The 20,062-nt window shown below is 35.4% G+C and overlaps 1 protein-coding gene and 1 long non-coding RNA gene across 2 annotated transcripts; both read right to left on the bottom strand.

Annotated features, from left to right (window-relative positions):
* Nucleotides 1–4,138: 4,138 nt before the first annotated feature.
* LOC137394696 (solute carrier organic anion transporter family member 4C1-like) lies at nucleotides 4,139–8,718 on the bottom strand. Its single transcript, XM_068081459.1, has 6 exons — nucleotides 8,542–8,718; nucleotides 8,076–8,274; nucleotides 6,848–7,004; nucleotides 6,499–6,680; nucleotides 5,586–5,650; nucleotides 4,139–5,121 (listed from the first exon to the last, which is right to left on the bottom strand). Exons 2-6 carry the CDS (start codon nucleotides 8,252–8,254, stop codon nucleotides 4,865–4,867), a joined length of 840 nt encoding a protein of 279 aa, XP_067937560.1. The 5' UTR covers nucleotides 8,255–8,274; nucleotides 8,542–8,718; the 3' UTR covers nucleotides 4,139–4,864.
* A 3,164-nt stretch (nucleotides 8,719–11,882) lies between these two features.
* Nucleotides 11,883–15,554, bottom strand: LOC137392889 (uncharacterized). The gene is made up of 3 exons (XR_010978263.1): nucleotides 15,400–15,554; nucleotides 12,621–12,739; nucleotides 11,883–12,002 (listed from the first exon to the last, which is right to left on the bottom strand). It is a non-coding gene; the product is annotated as an uncharacterized lncRNA (long non-coding RNA).
* Between the last annotated feature and the right edge of the window lie 4,508 nt (nucleotides 15,555–20,062).

Here is a 20,062-nt window from a genome sequence, read left to right as displayed (position 1 = left end):
TGCATATTGTATTGAATATAAGCTTCAAAATAAGCAATAAAAATGCTAAAAACCAAAAAATCCTCAACAAGTGAATCTTTCTTTCGTGGTATACTTTGTTTAATAAAAGTGCAGTGCTATGGCATAACTGATTATAGCAAAGATACTTTTTTGGTTTTGTAAATATAAGTTAATTTAGTTATAATGTAAAAATTAAAAATAAAGATGAAGTAATTCATTTTATGTAATCGTTACTTTATTCAGTAACTAACTAGGAATAAACACAATGGCTACTTTACTTATCGTCAGCTGAAACTATCAACACGCATCATCATTAGAGCAAAGTGTACACTACAACACACAACCCTAGAATATATGTATTTATATATTTTAGGGTTATATATTATTTTATATTTATCTCTATATGTACTTGAAGGATTCTTTGAAATGCCGAAGGTTGGATGTTTGAGGAGACTTCTCAAAGCAAAATGCTGGGTTTATTCAAGCTTCATATGAAGTTGTACTGTTCATAGCTAATCAAAGGAAACTTCATAACATCAGAGAATCACTCACTGAACTTGCTCATTGAAGACACCAAGGCTTGTTCTTGGAGAAACTAGTTAGAAAAAGGTGCAGCAAATATTATTGTCAAGTTGGTGCGGTGCAAAGACAAATAAGTGAAATGTATTTAAATGTGAAACACCAAGTAGTAGTGGAAATTAAAGCTTTTTCAATGCTTACAGTTAAGCTTGATGAATCTGCTTTAGTCAGCCAATGTTCACAGTTGCTCATTTTCATAAATACCTACATGTGTATGTTGAAATGGAACAATGAGGAATTCTTGCTTGGTACTGAGTTAGACATCACAACGAAAGCCAATGATGTGACGGATAAAGTAAAAATGCTTCTTCAAATTGTCGGTTTGAAAAAGGAAACTTTTTGCGGTGTCTGTACTAATGGTGTACATTCCTTGCTCTGCTCGGTGACAATCCTGGTTTCCAAGAAAAAGTAAAAGCCAACGCACCCATAGCAAAAAGTGTACATTGCGTGATTCATCGTTATGCTCTTGCAGGCAGAACACTTCCTCCAAGTCTGCGAGACATTTTGAATATCATTAGCACATTGTCGAGTGCTTCCAACACTCATTTGCTTAAAGAAATCTGTAAAGAAATCAATGCTGAACAAGAAGCTCGCCCCAACTACAGCTGTAAGATGGCCCTCACGTGAATTAAAGCCATCTTAGGTAGGGAAGGTAGAAGGAAATGTTTTTTGAACACTGTGAGAAAATTGGGACTTTTTAGAAGATAAAAAAATCGACCTGGCAACATATATATAAGATCGGAATTAGCTGAGTGTTGCATACTTACCAGACGTATTTGAAAGATTATAATAAAACCAACTTGAAACTCCGAAAAAAGAAACAGGCATGATGTTGCTGCAAGGCACATTGCGTGTTTTTGTCCTGAAGTCACTGAGTTGAAACAGAAAAGTGGAGTTTAGCAACAATTCCATGTTCGAGAATTTAGGTGTGATAATTGAACACTCAGATGAGCCAATTAAAAGAGAGAATAGAGAGCACTTTGGCTCATTGGTATAATAATTTAAAGGTACTTTCATGAGCTCATAGAAAATGATGTTTCATTTGTACGAAATCTATTTTTTGCCTTTTTAAACATTGTATGTGTTCCTGTTGAAATCCCAAATGAGTAGCCTACTCGAATCTCCACGCTGTTTTCGCTGCAGATGACATCTTCAAAATTAAATTATCAGTAATGAGTTTTGGTGAGCTGCGAAAAACTCACATCATAATGCAACCTTGCTTTCTGTGTTTTGTTGCCATTGGTCTCCATTTACATTTGAGGAGCTAGATTTCTGTTCTTGGTCACTTCAAAACAAAGTTTAAAAACAAGTTTTCTGCTGAGAATGACTTGAGATTGGTGCTGATCAAAACAGGCTGGTTTCTTGCACCCATCAGCAAGTAACACATTGGAGCAGTTGTCTTATGTATAGAATGGGTTACTACTCACCCACCTAATTGTAGTCCCCTGTCTGTAATTGACAGTGTTATATTTCATACTATAACAAAGTAATTTATTGCAAAAGGATAAACTGTACATATAATATGATATTCTAAACACGCTGTACATATAATATGATATTCTATACACGCTGTACATATAATATGATGTTCTATACATGCTGTAAATATAATATGATATTATATACACATTGTACGTATAATATGATATTCTATACACACTGTACATATAATATGATATTCTATATACACTGTACATATAATATGATGTTCTATACACACTGTACATATAATATGATATTCTATACACACTGTAAATACAATATGATATTATATACACACTGTACATATAATATGATATTCTACATACACTGTACATATAGTGTGATATTCTATACATACTACAGACATAATGTGACATCTATACAGTAATAAATAATACATAAATACAGTTGAGTCCTACATTGTAGTAATTGGTGGAGACAGTTGTCCTATATTCTGAACTTGATAACTAGTATTCACAAAATCAACTGCAGGAAATATTGTATGTTCATAGATGGCTTTTAGAGAACTTCATATAACGAATTAGCTCACTCTTTTTAAGGCTATAAATTAATAAGAATAAAGGAAATAAACATGTGCCATTCGTAAAGTGATTGGAACCAATGATATACAGCCCCCCCCCCCCCCAAGGATAGGCGACAGGCATTATATGGGCGGGGTTTAATGATCGTTCTCTGTTGGGATGAACCCGAACACGGCACCCGAACAAACAAATATGCTGAATAAAGCCCCTTTGTAAATTTACAAATATTATGAATTATAGAGGTTATTTTACTGATCTGTTGAATTCATTTTGTTGTCAAATAAATATAGTATCCCAATATTGTCACCGTTATGATCAACCGGTTGCCATTCACAAGCATTCATGATATTAATAGTCACAATTGTAAAATAGCCCAAGTTCGGTTTTATATTTAGATTTTGAGTATGAAAACTACACTGCACAGGTTTGCCTGCTGTCCCATCTTATTGACCAGGTAAAACAATGTGACAACAATGAATGACTTTGGCATTTTATATTAGGGTGGCAAAATATTAATCAAAAACTAAAAAAAAAGGCCATTGTTCGAGTAACTTTGGGTAAATTATATTCAACTTTAAGCATATACTACGACCTTTACCAATTTTAAAATTAGTAAAAGTAGGTAATTTGATGTAATAATTAATGTTTTATTTTGCATGGATCTATTATTTTGGTTAGGTGTTATCCCTACATTGTAGAAATTCAAGGTTTGCTATTGTGAACTGGGGGGTCTACTGAATGAGCTAGTGAAACGATAACAGTGAGTCGTGTATTCCAAAACCTAACAAGGCAACACGACCGCCCCGCAAAAGTTGTGTTTGCTGTGAAACCCAGGCTAGCACAATCCTAACAGAGAATGATTATTAAAGCCCGCCCATATGATAGCCGGCGTCTATCCTTGAGGGGCTGTATATCATTGTTGTAACTCAGCAATGTGCTGTTATAGGTGATCATGGTACTGTTATTACAATAACAAGACTGCTATGGTGGAGAAGAGGGCTCACAGTGCGCAAGTCCTTGCCACAACATAAGTAATTACTTCTTAATGAACTAGGTCAACAATTGACATATTTTTGTGTAATTATGTCTCCTATTGTCTGTATCCGCGTGTGTGTATGAGTGTCTCTGTCTGTCTGTCTGTCTGTCTGTCTGTCTGTCAGTCAGTTTGCATAAACGCTGTGCTTTTCCACATTCTTGACTAATTTCGTTCAAACTCCACACACATCGGTTTTGGTCCTTTGTGTCAGCTTGCCAAGAATATTTGGTTACAAAACTCCGTCTGGTTCCTGAGAACCATCTTCTTAAATACCCACCAGATTAGAAACTTAAGAATGGCCCTTCATATGTATTAAGGACAATTATTGCCCTCAGTGAGCCTGTTCATAGATTGTTGTCACGAAAGCAGTGTGGCAGTTTGAGTTGAACGCCTACACCCATTCTCCAGGCTATATGATTGAAAATAATATAAATTTCGGTCATCAGGGGCTGAATGCTAATCATAAATAAAGAATCATAAACTTCTCTTTGCATTTGTTTATTATTGCTGTGTATCTTATACACTAGCGGAAAATAATTCGTGACTTGCCTATCAAAGGTAAATACAAATAAAAAAAATATGTAAATAATTACAATTTAAGAGATTCAAACAACTATTATATCTTTCTACATTCTTTCATTACTAAATAGAAAAGATTTACATCATAAAAAAATTTGAAAATACTTAAAAACTATTTACACGAGGACGAATGTGTGATATGTTGTATACAATTTTTCATGGTACCATAATTTACACAGTTAACTGGTTATGCTCTAAGCTTAGTTTTCTGTTGCATTAATAATAGTAATAACAGTAACAGCGAAATAATAACAATAACTGATAATAGCTCAAGTTATGAGTAAACAATTACTCATACGCAGAAAACAGCCAGAAGATGCTTTGACTACAATATAAATACTAAACCTGCAAATACATGGTTTATAATTTATCTAATTCTGCAAACTTTATAAAAAAATATATATTTCTGTCTAGTTAAAGACCTGGTCAATCTTATAAAATGCAGTACTCAGAATTGTTGAAGGGTATTTTGATTTTAAGTTTACATGATTTGGTAATATCAGGCTAGCTAGCATTCATCTACAAATAAATTATTACTGCAGATTCATAATATATAATTTAATTTGTATATATTCATAATTTATTACAAATTAAAAGGTAATTTGTAGTATGTTGCTTTGTGAATATTTTTTTATAGATTTTTAATTTATTCATGGCATAGATCATACTCCAACCTATCGGCGCAGTTTTCTTCATCGGCTGCCAGTGGTGTATGTAACCTGAAGGCTAAACATAAAGCTATGAGCGATAGCGTTTTGCCAAGGATGACCGCAGTGAATGCGCTGACACCCATCAAGCTGTTATCATAGATGGCGCACGAGCCAGCATCTTCACACTTCTCTTGCCAGACAAGGCAGCTGTTGTCTAGTAGCCCTCCTAACAGCAGAAGACCCGGAACAGAACCTACGAGACAAAGTGAACAATTAAATACTGTTTAGAATGAAACATGGATAAATGATTGTGAGAGTGTTTTCATGAGCGTCTCTGTTTTTGCAGTGTAATGGCTGTGGTTGCAAGAACTGTGGCTTACATTTCTGGTTTCCTAGTAATATATCCTGAAAGGTAAGCGGAAAGCTTACACAAATCCACAGACGCGTTACATTCAAGTATAAAGTAAATGCATATGATTGATTTTCGATTGTTTTCTGTCAACTTTGGATCACTTGAACTATTGAAATACGCATTATTATTATTATTATTAAAATAAAATATAATTACAGAAAAAATAAAGAAATAAACAGAAAACTCTAGAGGCTGCTGATCAGAACAAATGATAGAAGTATTGATTTTAGCCTGCCCTGAAGCCCTTATGGTAAGGGATGGTGCTTTACGCCCCACACTTGAATGTTTCGTATGTCCTCACTTACCGAATAATCTCATAAGAAACTGTTCAGCAGCTATAGCCATGCTGGTTTGACTAGAGTCCACACTCCTTCAAAAAATAATATAGCTACATGTAGAATGAACTCAATTAACCCTGGTCAAGGAAGGCAGCTTTTTATAATTACAAAGTTTAGTCATTCTGTGTTTATCCTAATACATGCATGCAGAGCCATATAGCTTCAGAGTCTCACGACCAACGAAAGCGCATATGAGAGCTCACGCGTTTCCAAACAAACAGGCCGCGCTTACTGTTTTTATAAAAGTTATAATGGAGAGGCCACAACACTGACCAACAAAAATTACTCCCATTGGCAGTCGCTCTGAAATTGATTGTTGTATTGTACACGATTTAAAAGAAGACAAAATTCCTTACAAGAAGCTACCAATAATTTGTTGTAAAAAAGTAAAGTAAATGCAAAAAAGGGAGGTATTGAGAGTGAGGTAAGAATATTCCATTAAAGATCAGTATGTCGATCGAGTTTGTTTGGAAACGAGCGTTTTTGTTTCCGGTTTTTGTCGCGGGACTCTGTGAAGCTATTCAACACTGCATGCGTGTCATTACTGCTTCAACTGGTTGATAGCTAGCAGGTTTTAAAGTTTATCAGACTGTATCATATGTAAGTCTTGTGCCACGGTGTTGCTCAAACTCAAAGAACTCAGTCAACCTTGTACCCACTCAAGTGGTTAATAGATTTCATGATTCTCAAAAGGCTTCAACTAATTTCCAAGAACAACTTTCATCAATCCGTTTGTGCTCACCAGCCTTCCTGGATTATTAGTTATTGCACCGTTTTAGACAACTCAATTCTTTGAAACCTTTTTAGCAGCTTTACCAAGAAAATCTGCTAATCTCTAGTAGTAATATTATTGCAATGAAAAATGAGTCTTTTTACATACCTTAGAACTACGGTAGTAGCTGGAACCAGAAGGCTGAAGGTGCAGAACACAACCAGACCAATGAGCGGTAAAAAGATATAGATGTTGTTACAGCTGCTCGTGCACTTGCCTCGCACAGCCGTTAAAGCACGACGTGTGTCTCCACTCATGGCAGAAGACGGGCAAGTACAGTTATAAAGCACCTGCAACATGAACACGCAATTATTCATCGTGCAACATTCAGAGTCCTAGCAACAGACGCAGATGAATATTTGATGAGAATATACTAGCGGCGTGTCAAGTCATTTCAGTTGTTGGATGGAAAGAGGCAAATTTTTGACAAGCGAAAAACCGCTGGTATAAACATTACCTGGGACGTCGCGTTCAAGTCGATTGAACAACCAGCGTGACAAGGTGTGAAGTACTCTACTCCATTAATGCAAACAGGGTCATAGCTGGCTGTTGAACAGTGGCAGTCGGAGTTGCACTTCCAAGGTAATATCTCGCTGCCATTTGTTGTTTGTAGCCTGCAAATAATAATGTAAGTTGTACTTAATGCTACGATGATAATCAACTGTGTGTCGACTAAAAGCATAAACAAGAGAAGATGACTCTGGTCTCTTATAGGCCTGATCATGGATGCAGCTAGATCTAACTATAAAAGCTCTTAAGAAAAATGCTAATAACAGAAATGGTACTTAGATTATAATTTTGTAATCTTGGCTCTATTAGGATTGCATTTCTTTCTATGATTTTTCTCTTAAGCATGTAATCCCACAAAAATAACGCTTTATTTGTAATTTATGAAGCTACTCACGCATTTTGCGGTTTATGTCTTTTTATCCGAATTTCTGAAAATTTGGGTTATTTTAATCCGCTTGAGACTCTTGCGGAAAAAAGTATGCATGTAAATATTACGCTATAAATATGCTAATTTGAATATTAATAGTATAAATATAATGCTATAAAAAGTATGAAACATTAGCATTCTAATAAACAAATGCAAAAATCAGATTGTCTTTTTTTCACTTGTTTTCTGGCAGAGCTACTGGAATAAGTATAGCAAAAATATGATGACTTGGAAGAATTCTGAGCAAAAGAGCCTTTTAGGTTGAAAGATAATCATGTCATTATAATAAAAGTGTTCTAATCACAACATCATACAACTATATTACAAAACTTAGATATGAACTTTATTATCAGGGGTCAAGGTCGTTCAAAGCAACTTAGACCATAAGACAAAAAAATAAAATTATAACTAGTAAAGTATTCTTGACTCCTAAAATAGCATTATGTTTTATACAAAATAGAATTATGATATCAAACAATGTACATGTACCTATGTAGTTATACACCTCTTAGATTTATAGATGTTGGGATTTATCTCCCTCACACTTATATGCTGCATAGTGCATATTACTGAGCTGTATGATGTTTATGAGATATGCATTAAAATATGTCACATCATGTAGTTTCAGAATGATAGCCATCTTAAAAACGTTAAGACATGTTTTTAAACAAAAAGACAGACAGAAGCTCAAACTATACTACACTAGAAGCTTTCTAGTTCTGCAGCATGCATAGACTCAGATTCTTACCGAATGACATCGTATGGTACCGAGACACCCGCTATAGGGTTGAGCTCACAGCCAACCAACAAGCTTCCTGCCAGAGCCATGCTGATAGCTGTTACAAATATATTTAGCTTGAGTATTTTTTTTACAGCCGAGTTACACATTCTGACTAGAGCTCCTCCGGCTAGTTGTCCAAGGAACATTGATGGGACGGCAGCTAAACCTGTTTAAATAAACAATACCTGGATAAGTTTGACTCTAAACTAGGGTATTTAAGCCTTTTAACATAACAAAAGGAATTTACTTTGATCACTTTTACTACTGTGCAGATTGCTGTTACAAACACCTTTTTAGTAAACATAACACGAGCGAATCTAAATAAGCAAAGATATTACTCAAAGGGTAGACAACTCCATATAGATAACTTTTTCCACCCATCAATAATGTAAGCTATTCTGAAGCACCTGTTCAACCTTTCAACTACACTTACCAACAACTGTAGCTGAGTACTCCAAGTCCACATTGAACTGGTTGGCCACAAACTTAGTGATGTATTTCGCAAAGCCAACAACAACCAGAGTTTCGGCGGCAATAGAAACGCATTGATAGAGAAAGGCGGGATTCTTTGCAAGAGATAAGAGAACTTTTCGTAAATCTATAGTTTTGTTGCTGTGTGTTGTAGTATTTCCTTCATAATTTACATCTAGTGAGTGTCTAGTATGTGCTTGTTCCGTCCTTGTACCGGCTTTGCTCCCTGAAAGCACGTAAACAAGTAGATGGCATGCAGAGGATGGTGATGAGGAGGCGGAGAATGTCAGCGCTATAACATAGATGTTATTATTTGTAATAAATAATAACATTGTTGTCATTTACAAAATTATTAAGATGGAAATTGACCCTATTACTTGATTTTTTTCTGTTTAGACACGGTGTTCAAAATTACCTGGCAATATTCTGGCAAACATGAAAAGACAAAATGTGGTTGCAAGGCCAACAGCAGCAGAAATCAGCAACCCAGTCCACCAGCGTCCATATCCTTTCTGGTTACTACAATAAATAGAGTGAGCTTGCCGTAGAATGCCTTGTTTATTTATGGATGAGCTTTACGTCAATTTCATATCAACATCCTTATTCATTGATCAACAAAGTTTTGAACAAATTAAGACTGAGTTAAAAGTGACATCAATTGTCATGTAACAAATGCTAATAAATCAACATTGGCCCAAGACTAAGAAGGGCATGTGCATTGGCAAGCAGGATATCCTTGCATCCAAGAGAGTGTTGAGTTATTCATGTCTAAGCAAAGGAGCCGTTTAGGTTGATATATGTACGTATATATATCATGTCATTACAATAAAAATGTTCAATTTACAACATTGTACAATAGTAAAGTATTTTTGATTTCTAAAATAGCATCGTGTTTTATAAAAAATGGAATTATGTTATTAAGCAATTTACTTACATGTATGTAGTGATACACTTTTCAGTACCTTATATAGCAAGCATTTTACTGTAAATTTATCGAATATTTACTATTTCCACAGATTTGATAGAGTTTATCAGGTGATCACATATTATTACAGGTCTACCTTTCAATCTTCTCAATATTTCTTAAGCAACTAGCCCGAGCTCTAGCAAAAGTGTAAAAAAATACTAAAGCTAAACATCTGCCTGACAGCTATCTGCATGGCTCTGTCAGTAAGTTTCCTGACTGCAACTTATTCCTCACTACAGAAGTAGGTTATTTGGTGTAAAGTTAAACTAAAAAGGCTTTTTTGTTAAAGAAAATCATTAAAAACTCTCAACAGTGTTTTCCTATAAATCAAAAAATCATCAATTGCATTTGGACAGCTGGCACTGGTATGATTTGCTAGCGGCGTTTGTCGTGCACTTACAGTGAGTTTACTCTTCCCACTTCTTAGACTCAATACATTTATAACTGTTAAAGTGTCAATATTTAAAAATATGGAATCAAATGCACCCTCATCTCAGTTGATCTTAGAACTAAGGCTAAGAAAACTTAGGTAGCAGATTTTTTATAGAGAGCATCGACAGTCTAAGCTTATCTGAGACTAAATATATGTAGAGTGTCACTTTATTATAGAGTGCAGGTTTGGCATTAATTATGTTGTGCAATATTTAAAAGGATGATAATTAATTAAAATATTTCAATTATTGAAATTATTTAAATTATTAAAATACAATTAATATGTTGTGCAATGTTTAAAAACCAGATTTTAATAGCTTTTTAAAAAGGTTTCAAATTTTAATTTTTATCATGTAAATGCAGAAGAAGTGGTCTGTCTAGTTCCTCTTGTTACAGCAAAGCTTGAACTTACCTTGGAACTAGCTGTGAATGGTCGATTGTGCTGTTAGATAGCCAATCATTGAGTATGTAACTTGTACTTGATCCCAAGATCATAGATGAATAGAACAGACCTACCAAAATAAAAACTACTGTACTTCGAGTTCATCTTGGCTAATACCAGATTATTTCAACTTGATTTTAAGGTGAAATAAAGATTAACTTCTAGTCAGCTTAATTCTGCAGTAATAATTTGTTTGTAGAGGAATGCTGGCTGACATGAAATTTACAAACTTATCGAACTTGAAATTAAAATACCCTTCAACAATTCTGAGTATTGCATTTTTTAGGATTGGCCAGGTCTTTAACTAAATGGCAATTTATTTTTTTATAGTTTTAGCAGCATAAAATATAAAAAATAACATAAAATTTGATGAATTTTGAACATTTTAAGTCTGATGTTAAGTTGTTTAAATTTAAAAAACAATTTTAGACGTCATTTTGAGCAAACTGATGATAACAAAGTTAGGTAACATAATCAATGAATACATCATTTCCGCAAAGCGTAATGTGGGAAGAATAGATAGAACCAGCCACTGCAGGTCAAAAATGCAGCTCATCAGAGGTCAACAGTTTATTTTACCTGCAAAACGCTAACAACTGTATGACTTTTTATCGAGTTTCACATGTAAACAAAAACAAACACCTTTGAAAAATAATTTGTCGAACACTGTTTATTTAAACTTCTATATACATGTATACCTCAGTGTTTGTTTGTCTGTTTGTTGGTTTGTCTGTCGCCTGTTGTTTGTGTGTCCAGTTATAGCAATAAAGTTTTAGGTATGAATAATCTACTTCGTAGACGATTTAAACTCAGAACCTCCAGGTCTGTAGACAGGCGAGCCAACCTACTAGACTCCATGTTCAACTGACCATACCAATTAATAATAGTGAGGATATTAATTACATCGGTTAACATACACATAACGACGTTGCATCACACACAATGATTACTAGTTGGCCTCACGGCTCTTATTGTAGTAAAGACTAGATGAATTCCCGGCAGCTGGTAATAAAAACAGCTTATAAACAGTTGCAAGTAATGTAGTGTAAAAGTAATGTGGTAGGTAAAGTCATGTAATGTTTATAAGCTGTTTTTATTACCCGTGCAATGCCTGGCATTCATCTAGTTGTTTTACACGCATGTAATTTACTTACTCATGAAAACTGGTGATTGTTTCCTTGAAATGTTCTTATCGATGAAGTATAGCCCGACTAAATGGAGTAACGCTCCCGATACACCCAGCAGTAGCTCTCCAACCAAAAGCAAGTATAGATGGTTACTAAATATTGATGAGTTTTGATTAACTCCTGCTGTACAGAGTGGCACTGAGAGGTTACCTACAATAATAAACCCAACGGTGAATTATAAAAATTTACCTAATGATAAAGAAATTATTTTTATATATTTTTATAGACTTACCTCCATGATTGCAGGACTGTGGTGAGATCTGCATAGGCTGATAAGCATCAGTTAGGAGGCTGTGGGATGCCGATAGTAATGAACCAAGGGTAAAAAATATAGAGGAGATGATGAGTAACTTTGGTTGGTTGTCTTTTGCAATAATATAACCTCCTAGTAGTAACTGTAAGAAAGAAGGCAATGTTTTATAATATTATACAGCTATGGCACCACAAATTAAGTCCAGGTTGTAATGCTTGCTAGCATACTTTAAATCTTTTTTTTAAAGTTTTTACGTAAGTTAGGAGCACATGCTAAGTGCTAGCTGATCTCATTTTATTAACATATATCTTTACTGTAATTTTATATTTATATATATATATGAATATAAATTATGTGATTATCAGATATATAAATATATGTGATTTAATATATATATTTAATATATATATATTTAATCACAATATATATATACATATAATGTATATATATTGTGATTTAATATATATACATTATATATGCAAAAAAACATCAAATTGTATGTAAGTTTTGCTATGATTACATTCCCATGGTGTTGATGTAAAAGGTAAGTACAAACACAAACAGCAAAAAATTAATTGAAGTAATTAAAATGCTATTTTTCTCTTGATGGCTAGTCGACTTTTTTGGATTTTTTTGCGTTATCAAAAATCATTTTTGTTAAAAAGTAATCAAAAATAAAAATGATAAAAGTTGAACCGCAAATAAAGCAAAGATGTGCTTTAAAATATGGAAAGTCATTTGAGTCATCAAGTTTTCTTACAGCAGCGAGGAAGCTGATATAATAAATGCTGCTCATCAGACCAGCTTGAGCATCTGTTAGGTAGAATCTCCTTCCCTCTTCAGAAAGGCTTGCATGATTTATTCCATTTCCCACAAATCCTTGAAAAGAGAAGTATTACAATGTCAAATTGAAATTGACAAAGGATTTGTCTTCTCTATGTAATATTTTGTGAGTTGGTAGTAATTAGCTTGCTTAAAAACTGCATGGTTGATATTATTATTACCCTTTTAACAAAATGAAAATATTTTTACACTTCATTTAAATATGTGTTTTTACATATTAACATTATTTAGGACAAAATATATGTCAGGTTATGCAAGTACATTCTTGCTTGGCGCGTAAATTCAAGTGCCACTCACAATAATGTCAGGCATCGCAACATTGGCCGAAGGCCAAACAAACATCGCAGAGTCATTTCATTGGGTCGTCAGAGTTTTTGAACTGAAGCCGAAGCTAATAGTACAATAGAAGGTGACATATATTGATAGGCAGACGCATCATGCACTGAATGACCAAATCAATTGGTTAAACGATGGCGTGCCGCAAATATCAATGTTTTACTGTGTTTTGTCTAATAAATATTCAGAAGCAGGCTATATTATCAGGTCAAAGTAAATAGATATTAAGAAGTGCTATTTTTAAGGAGATCATTCAAGGTCATTGGAGCTCAAGGTCATTGGAGCATCACTCAATCCTTTCCAACAGCTCTGTGTCATCAGTTTAGTTGTGCGAATCATTGCAAGAACATAATCGCTGGTTGTTTGAAAAGTGAAATAATTGTTATTAATGGAAAAGGGAAGCTTTATGGACTAGCAAAAAACTGTGTAAATTGGCTGAATGATGCCTTAAGGTCCGGCCACACGTAACGAATTATTCGTTTAATCTGACCGAATCCACGAATTTCACAGAATTCACAGATTTATTCTGCCGAATATCATAGATTCGTCTGAGCTGTGCATGCACACCGAAATCGTTAACGAAACGTTTTTAATTGGCTAACCAATTGTTTTTAGCGAGCACGGTTCTAGTAGCTTTGACAAGTGGTATAGTCCAAGACACGTACGACGACCCACAATAAAAGTATGACCGCGATATGACTTGATACATACGATGCAACGGCCTATGTGCGCTATTGTTGGTTCTTTCTCGTTGGTTCACCATGACAGGAACTTCTCATCGTGTATCCAGAATTTTATTTTAGATGTTTTAAAAACTATGAATTATTTCTTTTTCAATAATGATAATTTATTTTATGCAACAAAAGCTCCGTCGCAAAAAAACAGTCGCTATCTCTAGCGCATATTGACAGTTGCATCGTATGTATCAAGTCATTTCGCGGTGGTACTTTTATTGTGTGTCGTCGTACGTGTCTTGGACTATACCACTTGTCAAAGCTACTAGAATCGTGCTCGCTAAAAACAATTGGTTAGCCAATTAAACGCGTTTCGTTAACGAATTCGGTGTGCATGCACAGCTCAGACGAATCTATGATATTCGGCAGAATAAATCTGTGAATTCTGTGAAATTCGTGGATTCGGTCAGATTGAACGAATAATTCGTTACGTGTGGCCGGACCTTTAGCTGTGTTCTACGAGTTTTAAGGTTACATAAGTTTGTTTTGAGCACCGTCCAAGCTCAAAACCAATGTTTTCAAAAAGGCGGCAAAACAAAACAGTGCCGAATTCACTCAAAAAGGCCCTCGATGTTCGTTTGTGCTTTGTATGTTATTTTGTAGCATGTTTCTTCTGTCGAGCTTTAAGAGTGAATAACATACAGGGGGTGCTCAGTATAAAGCCTTCACATATTTATAGTAAATTTGTAAAATAACGAAACACTCTTCGTAAAACAATCTACCTAGTGATACCTTTGAAAGAGGCTATTAAATCGTAAAGGTTATGAACGATATTCTCCAAATGAGCTTTAGTTCTTTATGTTTTAACATCTCACTCCCCCTAATTGTCTCTAAAATCAGAGCTTTAACGCACCAAACACAGTCTTCATTATGATATTTGAAATTATTTTAAAGAGAAGCTAATTCATGATTTAGTTTACTTATCAATACTATAATATACATGTGTTTACTATTTGCAGTTAACAAAGATTCTTGCTAACATAAACATCAAATTTAGACAAATTTGTTTGTTAACATGAACTGGTTACTTGAAGGCCGGTTCACACTATATCGCCGTTTTTCAGCGTTTTCCTTTCGGCGTACGTTGTCGATTATGTGAAGCGTGAACCGCTGGCATTGATAAAGCAACGCTGTCACATCGGGAAAGTTTGCAGCTGTCAAACTTTCCCGATATTTCACCGAGCATCGACGACCGCCTTTTAAATGTGAACCATTTTGGTGATAATAATTCGCGGTCGCTGATAGAGTGATTTATTCATATCCGTTTATGATAGTCGCTGCGGGACTAATATGTTATTCCGCAGAAACAAAGAGGTTTCTTCGCAAAAATTTAAAATGTAGAAATGAGAAAATTACGTCACGGAGAATTTCCAGTTGCAAACGCGGAAAGGTTTGTGATAGTGTGAACATTGTTGCCATCGATGATCACCGAAGTATCGTGGCATCAACACCAAGATACGGCGATATAGTGTGAACCAGGCTTTAAGCATGACAAATGACTTGACCTGCAGAGCATTGCTGCAAGTCAAAAATCATTCACAGCCATCTGAGGTATTTTTATGATATCGTGATGTAACCATAATACAGGCCTGAAGATCAAACAATTTTATGATGAACATAATTTACCATGTGCCGCGCAGAGCAGACAGATGAAAAGCATGAAAACTTTGGTGAAATGGAGGTCCGTTACGGAGTATGCAGGCTTCTGTCTGTGCTCTGTGATATTTAAAGAACTCCAGACAGGGGCTACTTGTTCAAACACTTCCTCATTGTCACCAGCGGCAGAAGTTAAACTGTTTAAAATATATGCAATAATAGTAATAATAATACAGAATATGCAACAACTATTTAGAGACCTGTTTTTATTCATGACTGAGAAATTACTTACTTAAATTGCAAGTTGTAAAATTAGTAATTACTGGCATGTAAGCTTTTTTTTAAATTAATTAAAATTCTTTACATTTTTAATACATATGCATATGCTGTACCTATATACATAAACATTTATATATTATATATATATGCATGCAGATATGCATATAGGCCTACATATACATATACTTCTATGTGTACATAGACATACATGTACATATATCCACTTGTATATACAAATGCGCATACATTTACACATGCACATACAGCTACAAATACAAATACCTATACACATCCATATACATATGCATATACGCAAATGCATCCATGTACATAAGCATATGCACGTGTATGTCCGTATATCTACTGTACATATGTATACGTGTGTATATGTATACTTATACACATCCATTATATAGTTATACATATGCATATACATATACACATTCATATACATAGGTACACGCGTATACACATCCATATGCATATGCATATGCATGTTCACATCTATTTCATATGCATATATACATATATGCATACACATACAATTACATATACATGTACACATCATACCTATACACATACATACATACATACATACATACATACATACATACATACATACATACATACATACATACATACATACATACACACACATGTACAGTATCAACCTAATATTCTTGTAGCTTTCACTAACCTCGTTTCTGAGTTTTCCATTTCACTCAGCCCACTTCACAGCTGCAAAACAGACACTGGCTATAGAAATGCTCTAGTTGAGGTCCTGACAAGCAATAGATGCTCTAGAAGGATTACACAGTATATGAAGAGCTAGCACCGCATTCTTTAAGCGATTTGGTTCATTGCTCCCGCGACACCGCTCAACTCGTCAAGTCATTCATCTCAAGTAACCTCATTGAATTTTATTGATGAGCCATGAACTTAAAGGTCGTCTTTCCAATAAATTGGTTATACGGTTAGATATTAGCGCAAACGATAAACCACATAATCTTACCGGCTTCAAAATTCCCATCTTATTGGATTACCTTGCTAGATACGCAAGATGAGACTATAGTGTCTGTTCAAACCAGTCAAGCATGATTTAGAGCAGCCAGGTACGAAGTGTCCTCACAGCTATGACATAGCAACACACCCGTATGTTTTTCAATGCCTTCATGGGAACAGACATGTCAATCTCATTCTGTCATGATTCAGTGATGCTGTTTGGAAGCAGAACACCCGTGTGGTGCGCCATATTTGTACCATAAAAATGGTATTAACGATCACCGTGTCTCACTTGTGAGTGTATGCATAGGTTAACGATGCAACTTTTACATAAGGCGTCGCCCAATCATCGCTGTGCTATAGAGCCCTATGGAAGCATAATCTGCTTGTCGGCCCAGCGCAGTGCTTCGGCACCGGCGTATCCTCAGGTGTCGTTACACTATCACTGTATAGAGACAGTAAATATACTCATTGGTGTGCTACATACAGGTTCATGAACTTATTATCTTCAAGGGTTCTTTCCTTCCGGTATGTTCATATATCTACAGAGAGATTTGATCTGAAATCGTCTAGCCAATCTAAGAAATCTCACTTTCAGCACATTTGTCAATTGTTGTATAACTTCACTGCAGCATCACACTAGTAGAGGATCTCACAGATTGTGCCACATCATGTTCAAAACAGGTTTTAAATTGTTACACTCAGTAGCGTGGTCACAAAACCTCACAAACAGATTAATAAGTTAGTATTTTCAGCAATACTAAACGTTCAAAAGAATAGTTTTCTCGATAATTGCTGGATTAATTCAGTTCAGATGTAGAGTTATGGGGCTTTATGACGTATGTCAAGATCTTCTCTTATAGTCATGTAAAAATATTTTTCCAACACATCAACTGATTATAAAAATTAATCACAACATTTCAAAAGTTATTGTCTTCATTTAGATTATCTGTCTGCAAGCAGCTTGCAAGAGCACACACAGATTCAGCGAGCGATTGTCAGGGTTTCTCGCTGGCTTTTCTCAGTGCAAAAAACTTTGACAAATTCAGAATGACTAGCCTTACATTGTTGCTTTTGCTAGTAATACATAGCTGTAGGCAGTACAGGTGCTCAAGCTATAAGACAGTATAGGTGCTCAAGCTATAAGACAGTATAGGTGCTCAAGTTATAGGACAGTATAGGTGCTCAAGCTATAGGACAGTATAGGTGCTCAAGCTATAAGACAGTATAGGTGCTCAAGCTATAGGACAGTATAGGTGCTCAAGCTATAGGACGGTATAGGTGCTCAAGCTATAAGACAGTATAGGTGCTCAAGCTATAAGACAGTATAGGTGCTCAAGCTATAGGACAGTATAGGTGCTCAAGCTATAAGACAGTATAGGTGCTCAAGCTATAGGACAGTATAGGTGCTCAAGCTATAAGACAGTATAGGTGCTCAAGCTATAGGACAGTATAGGTGCTCAAGCTATAAGACAGTATAGGTGCTCAAGTTATAGGACAGTATAGGTGCTCAAGCTATAAGACAGTATAGGTGCTCAAGCTATAGGACAGTATAGGTGCTCAAGCTATAAGACAGTATAGGTGCTCAAGCTATAGGACAGTATAGGTGCTCAAGCTATAAGACAGTATAGGTGCTCAAGCTATAGGACAGTATAGGTGCTCAAGCTATAAGACAGTATAGGTGCTCAAGCTATAGGACAGTATAGGTGCTCAAGCTATAAGACAGTATAGGTGCTCAAGCTATAGGACAGTATAGGTGCTCAAGCTATAAGACAGTATAGGTGCTCAAGTTATAGGACAGTATAGGTTCTCAAGTTATAGGACAGTATAGGTGCTCAAGTTATAGGACAGTATAGGTGCTCAAGTTATAGGACAGTATAGGTTCTCAAGTTATAAGACAGTATAGGTGCTCAAGCTATAAGACAGTATAGGTGCTCAAGCTATAGGACAGTATAGGTGCTCAAGTTATAGGACAGTATAGGTGCTCAAGCTATAGGACAGTACAGGTGCTCAAGTTATAGGACAGTATAGGTTCTCAAGTTATAGGACAGTACAAGTGCTCAAGTTATAGGAAAGTATAGGACTATAGGTGCTCAAGTTATAGGACAGTATAGGACTATAGGTTCTCAAGCTATAGGTCCTAAAGTTTGTAACTAAGGAATAAGATTCAAGTTTCACCAACAGTAACCTCAATTCCTTATTTCAAATGAAGACACGCAATTCAAAAATGTTAAAAGTTGAACTAGGACCAGACTCATATTTCATTAAGCTTACTGCTTCAGTTGATGATGTTACCTGAACGCAGTCATCACTCACTGTCCGAGTTTAGGAAAAAGGCCAAGATGGATTAGATGGACTCAATACCCAAACAGCGGTGCAAATTGGGTGCAAGTGATGACATAACGCTTAAAAATTGAAACAAGCGTGGATGAGCACGTGAGAGTAGGCGCAATGTGTAAGTGGGCAACTACAAGTAATGACATGCGCTATGTCTCTTTTCATAGCAATTAGGCATCAGCTACGAGTGCTGTCTATACCCGCATTCAATTACTAAACAAAGAATGTCTACCGAATAGTGCACACACCTGCGACAATGCCTTCAAATGACAACCAGAAAAAAGTGGAGCTATATCATTTAGTAAACATTGCCTCCCCTCCTCTTACTGGTAGACCTGGTGGGTGAGAGTAGCCATTGGGGACCATCGTTAAATGGTCCCCAATGGCTACTCAATGGCTACCATTGGGGACCATTTAAAGATAGTCCCCAATGGCTACTGCGAACAAGCTTGTATTTGCGTCTTTAAAACCATTACCTACTGTAGGTGTCCGCTTTGAAATCTAAAATGATCAACTTTTATCGTTGATATACATGTAGCTAGATGGAGCAGTTTAGAATGTTTATATTTCCAACGCTGCTCACTGTAAAATAATATTTGATATAAAGTAGATTTGTTATTCTCTGCGAGCAGATAGTAGTTGGCTGTTAAAATGATATAAGTTTCTATTCTGGTACGCTAATACTTCCTGTTTATAAACATTGTAGACAAGTAGATGTACATATAAGATAAACTAACACCATGAGCAGAGCAACCAGCCGTAATGTAAATATAACAATAAATACTTGTATAAAGGTAAGTATATAAATGAAGAAATGATAACAGCCTGTAAAAAGGAAGGTAGGTGTATGTGTTATAAAACAAACTCATAACATAAAAAGTACCTGTGAGTAGAAAGGTGCTCGTATTAAGGAAATAACCTGCATGGCAAGATGTACCCATATCAAGCAAATGTTTATGTAAAGGTGGCTACTAATATAAAATAAATACAGGTTTGATTGCAGGTAAATACTGGCATAAAATCAGTTAACATAGTAGCAATGGCTATCTACATGTATAGGAAAGTACTGAAGTAC

This window comes from Watersipora subatra, chromosome 4 (assembly GCF_963576615.1).
Source record: "Watersipora subatra chromosome 4, tzWatSuba1.1, whole genome shotgun sequence".
NCBI lineage: Eukaryota > Metazoa > Bryozoa > Gymnolaemata > Cheilostomatida > Watersiporidae > Watersipora > Watersipora subatra.
The sequence above is the reverse complement of the archived record's forward strand: the minus strand, read 5'-3'. Positions and strand labels throughout refer to the sequence as shown.

Excerpts from the sequence above, each read along its gene's own strand:
- LOC137394696 (XM_068081459.1), bottom strand. The coding sequence starts at position 8,254 with ATGTTCCTTGGACAACTAGCCGGAGGAGCTCTAGTCAGAATGTGTAAC. Across the intron at positions 7,005-8,075 it reads GTACCATACGATGTCATTCG|GCTACAAACAACAAATGGCA; the intron begins GTAAGAATCTGA and ends TATTATTTGCAG. Across the intron at positions 5,122-5,585 it reads GTTTCTTATGAGATTATTCG|GTTCTGTTCCGGGTCTTCTG; the intron begins GTAAGTGAGGAC and ends TTTGTCTCGTAG.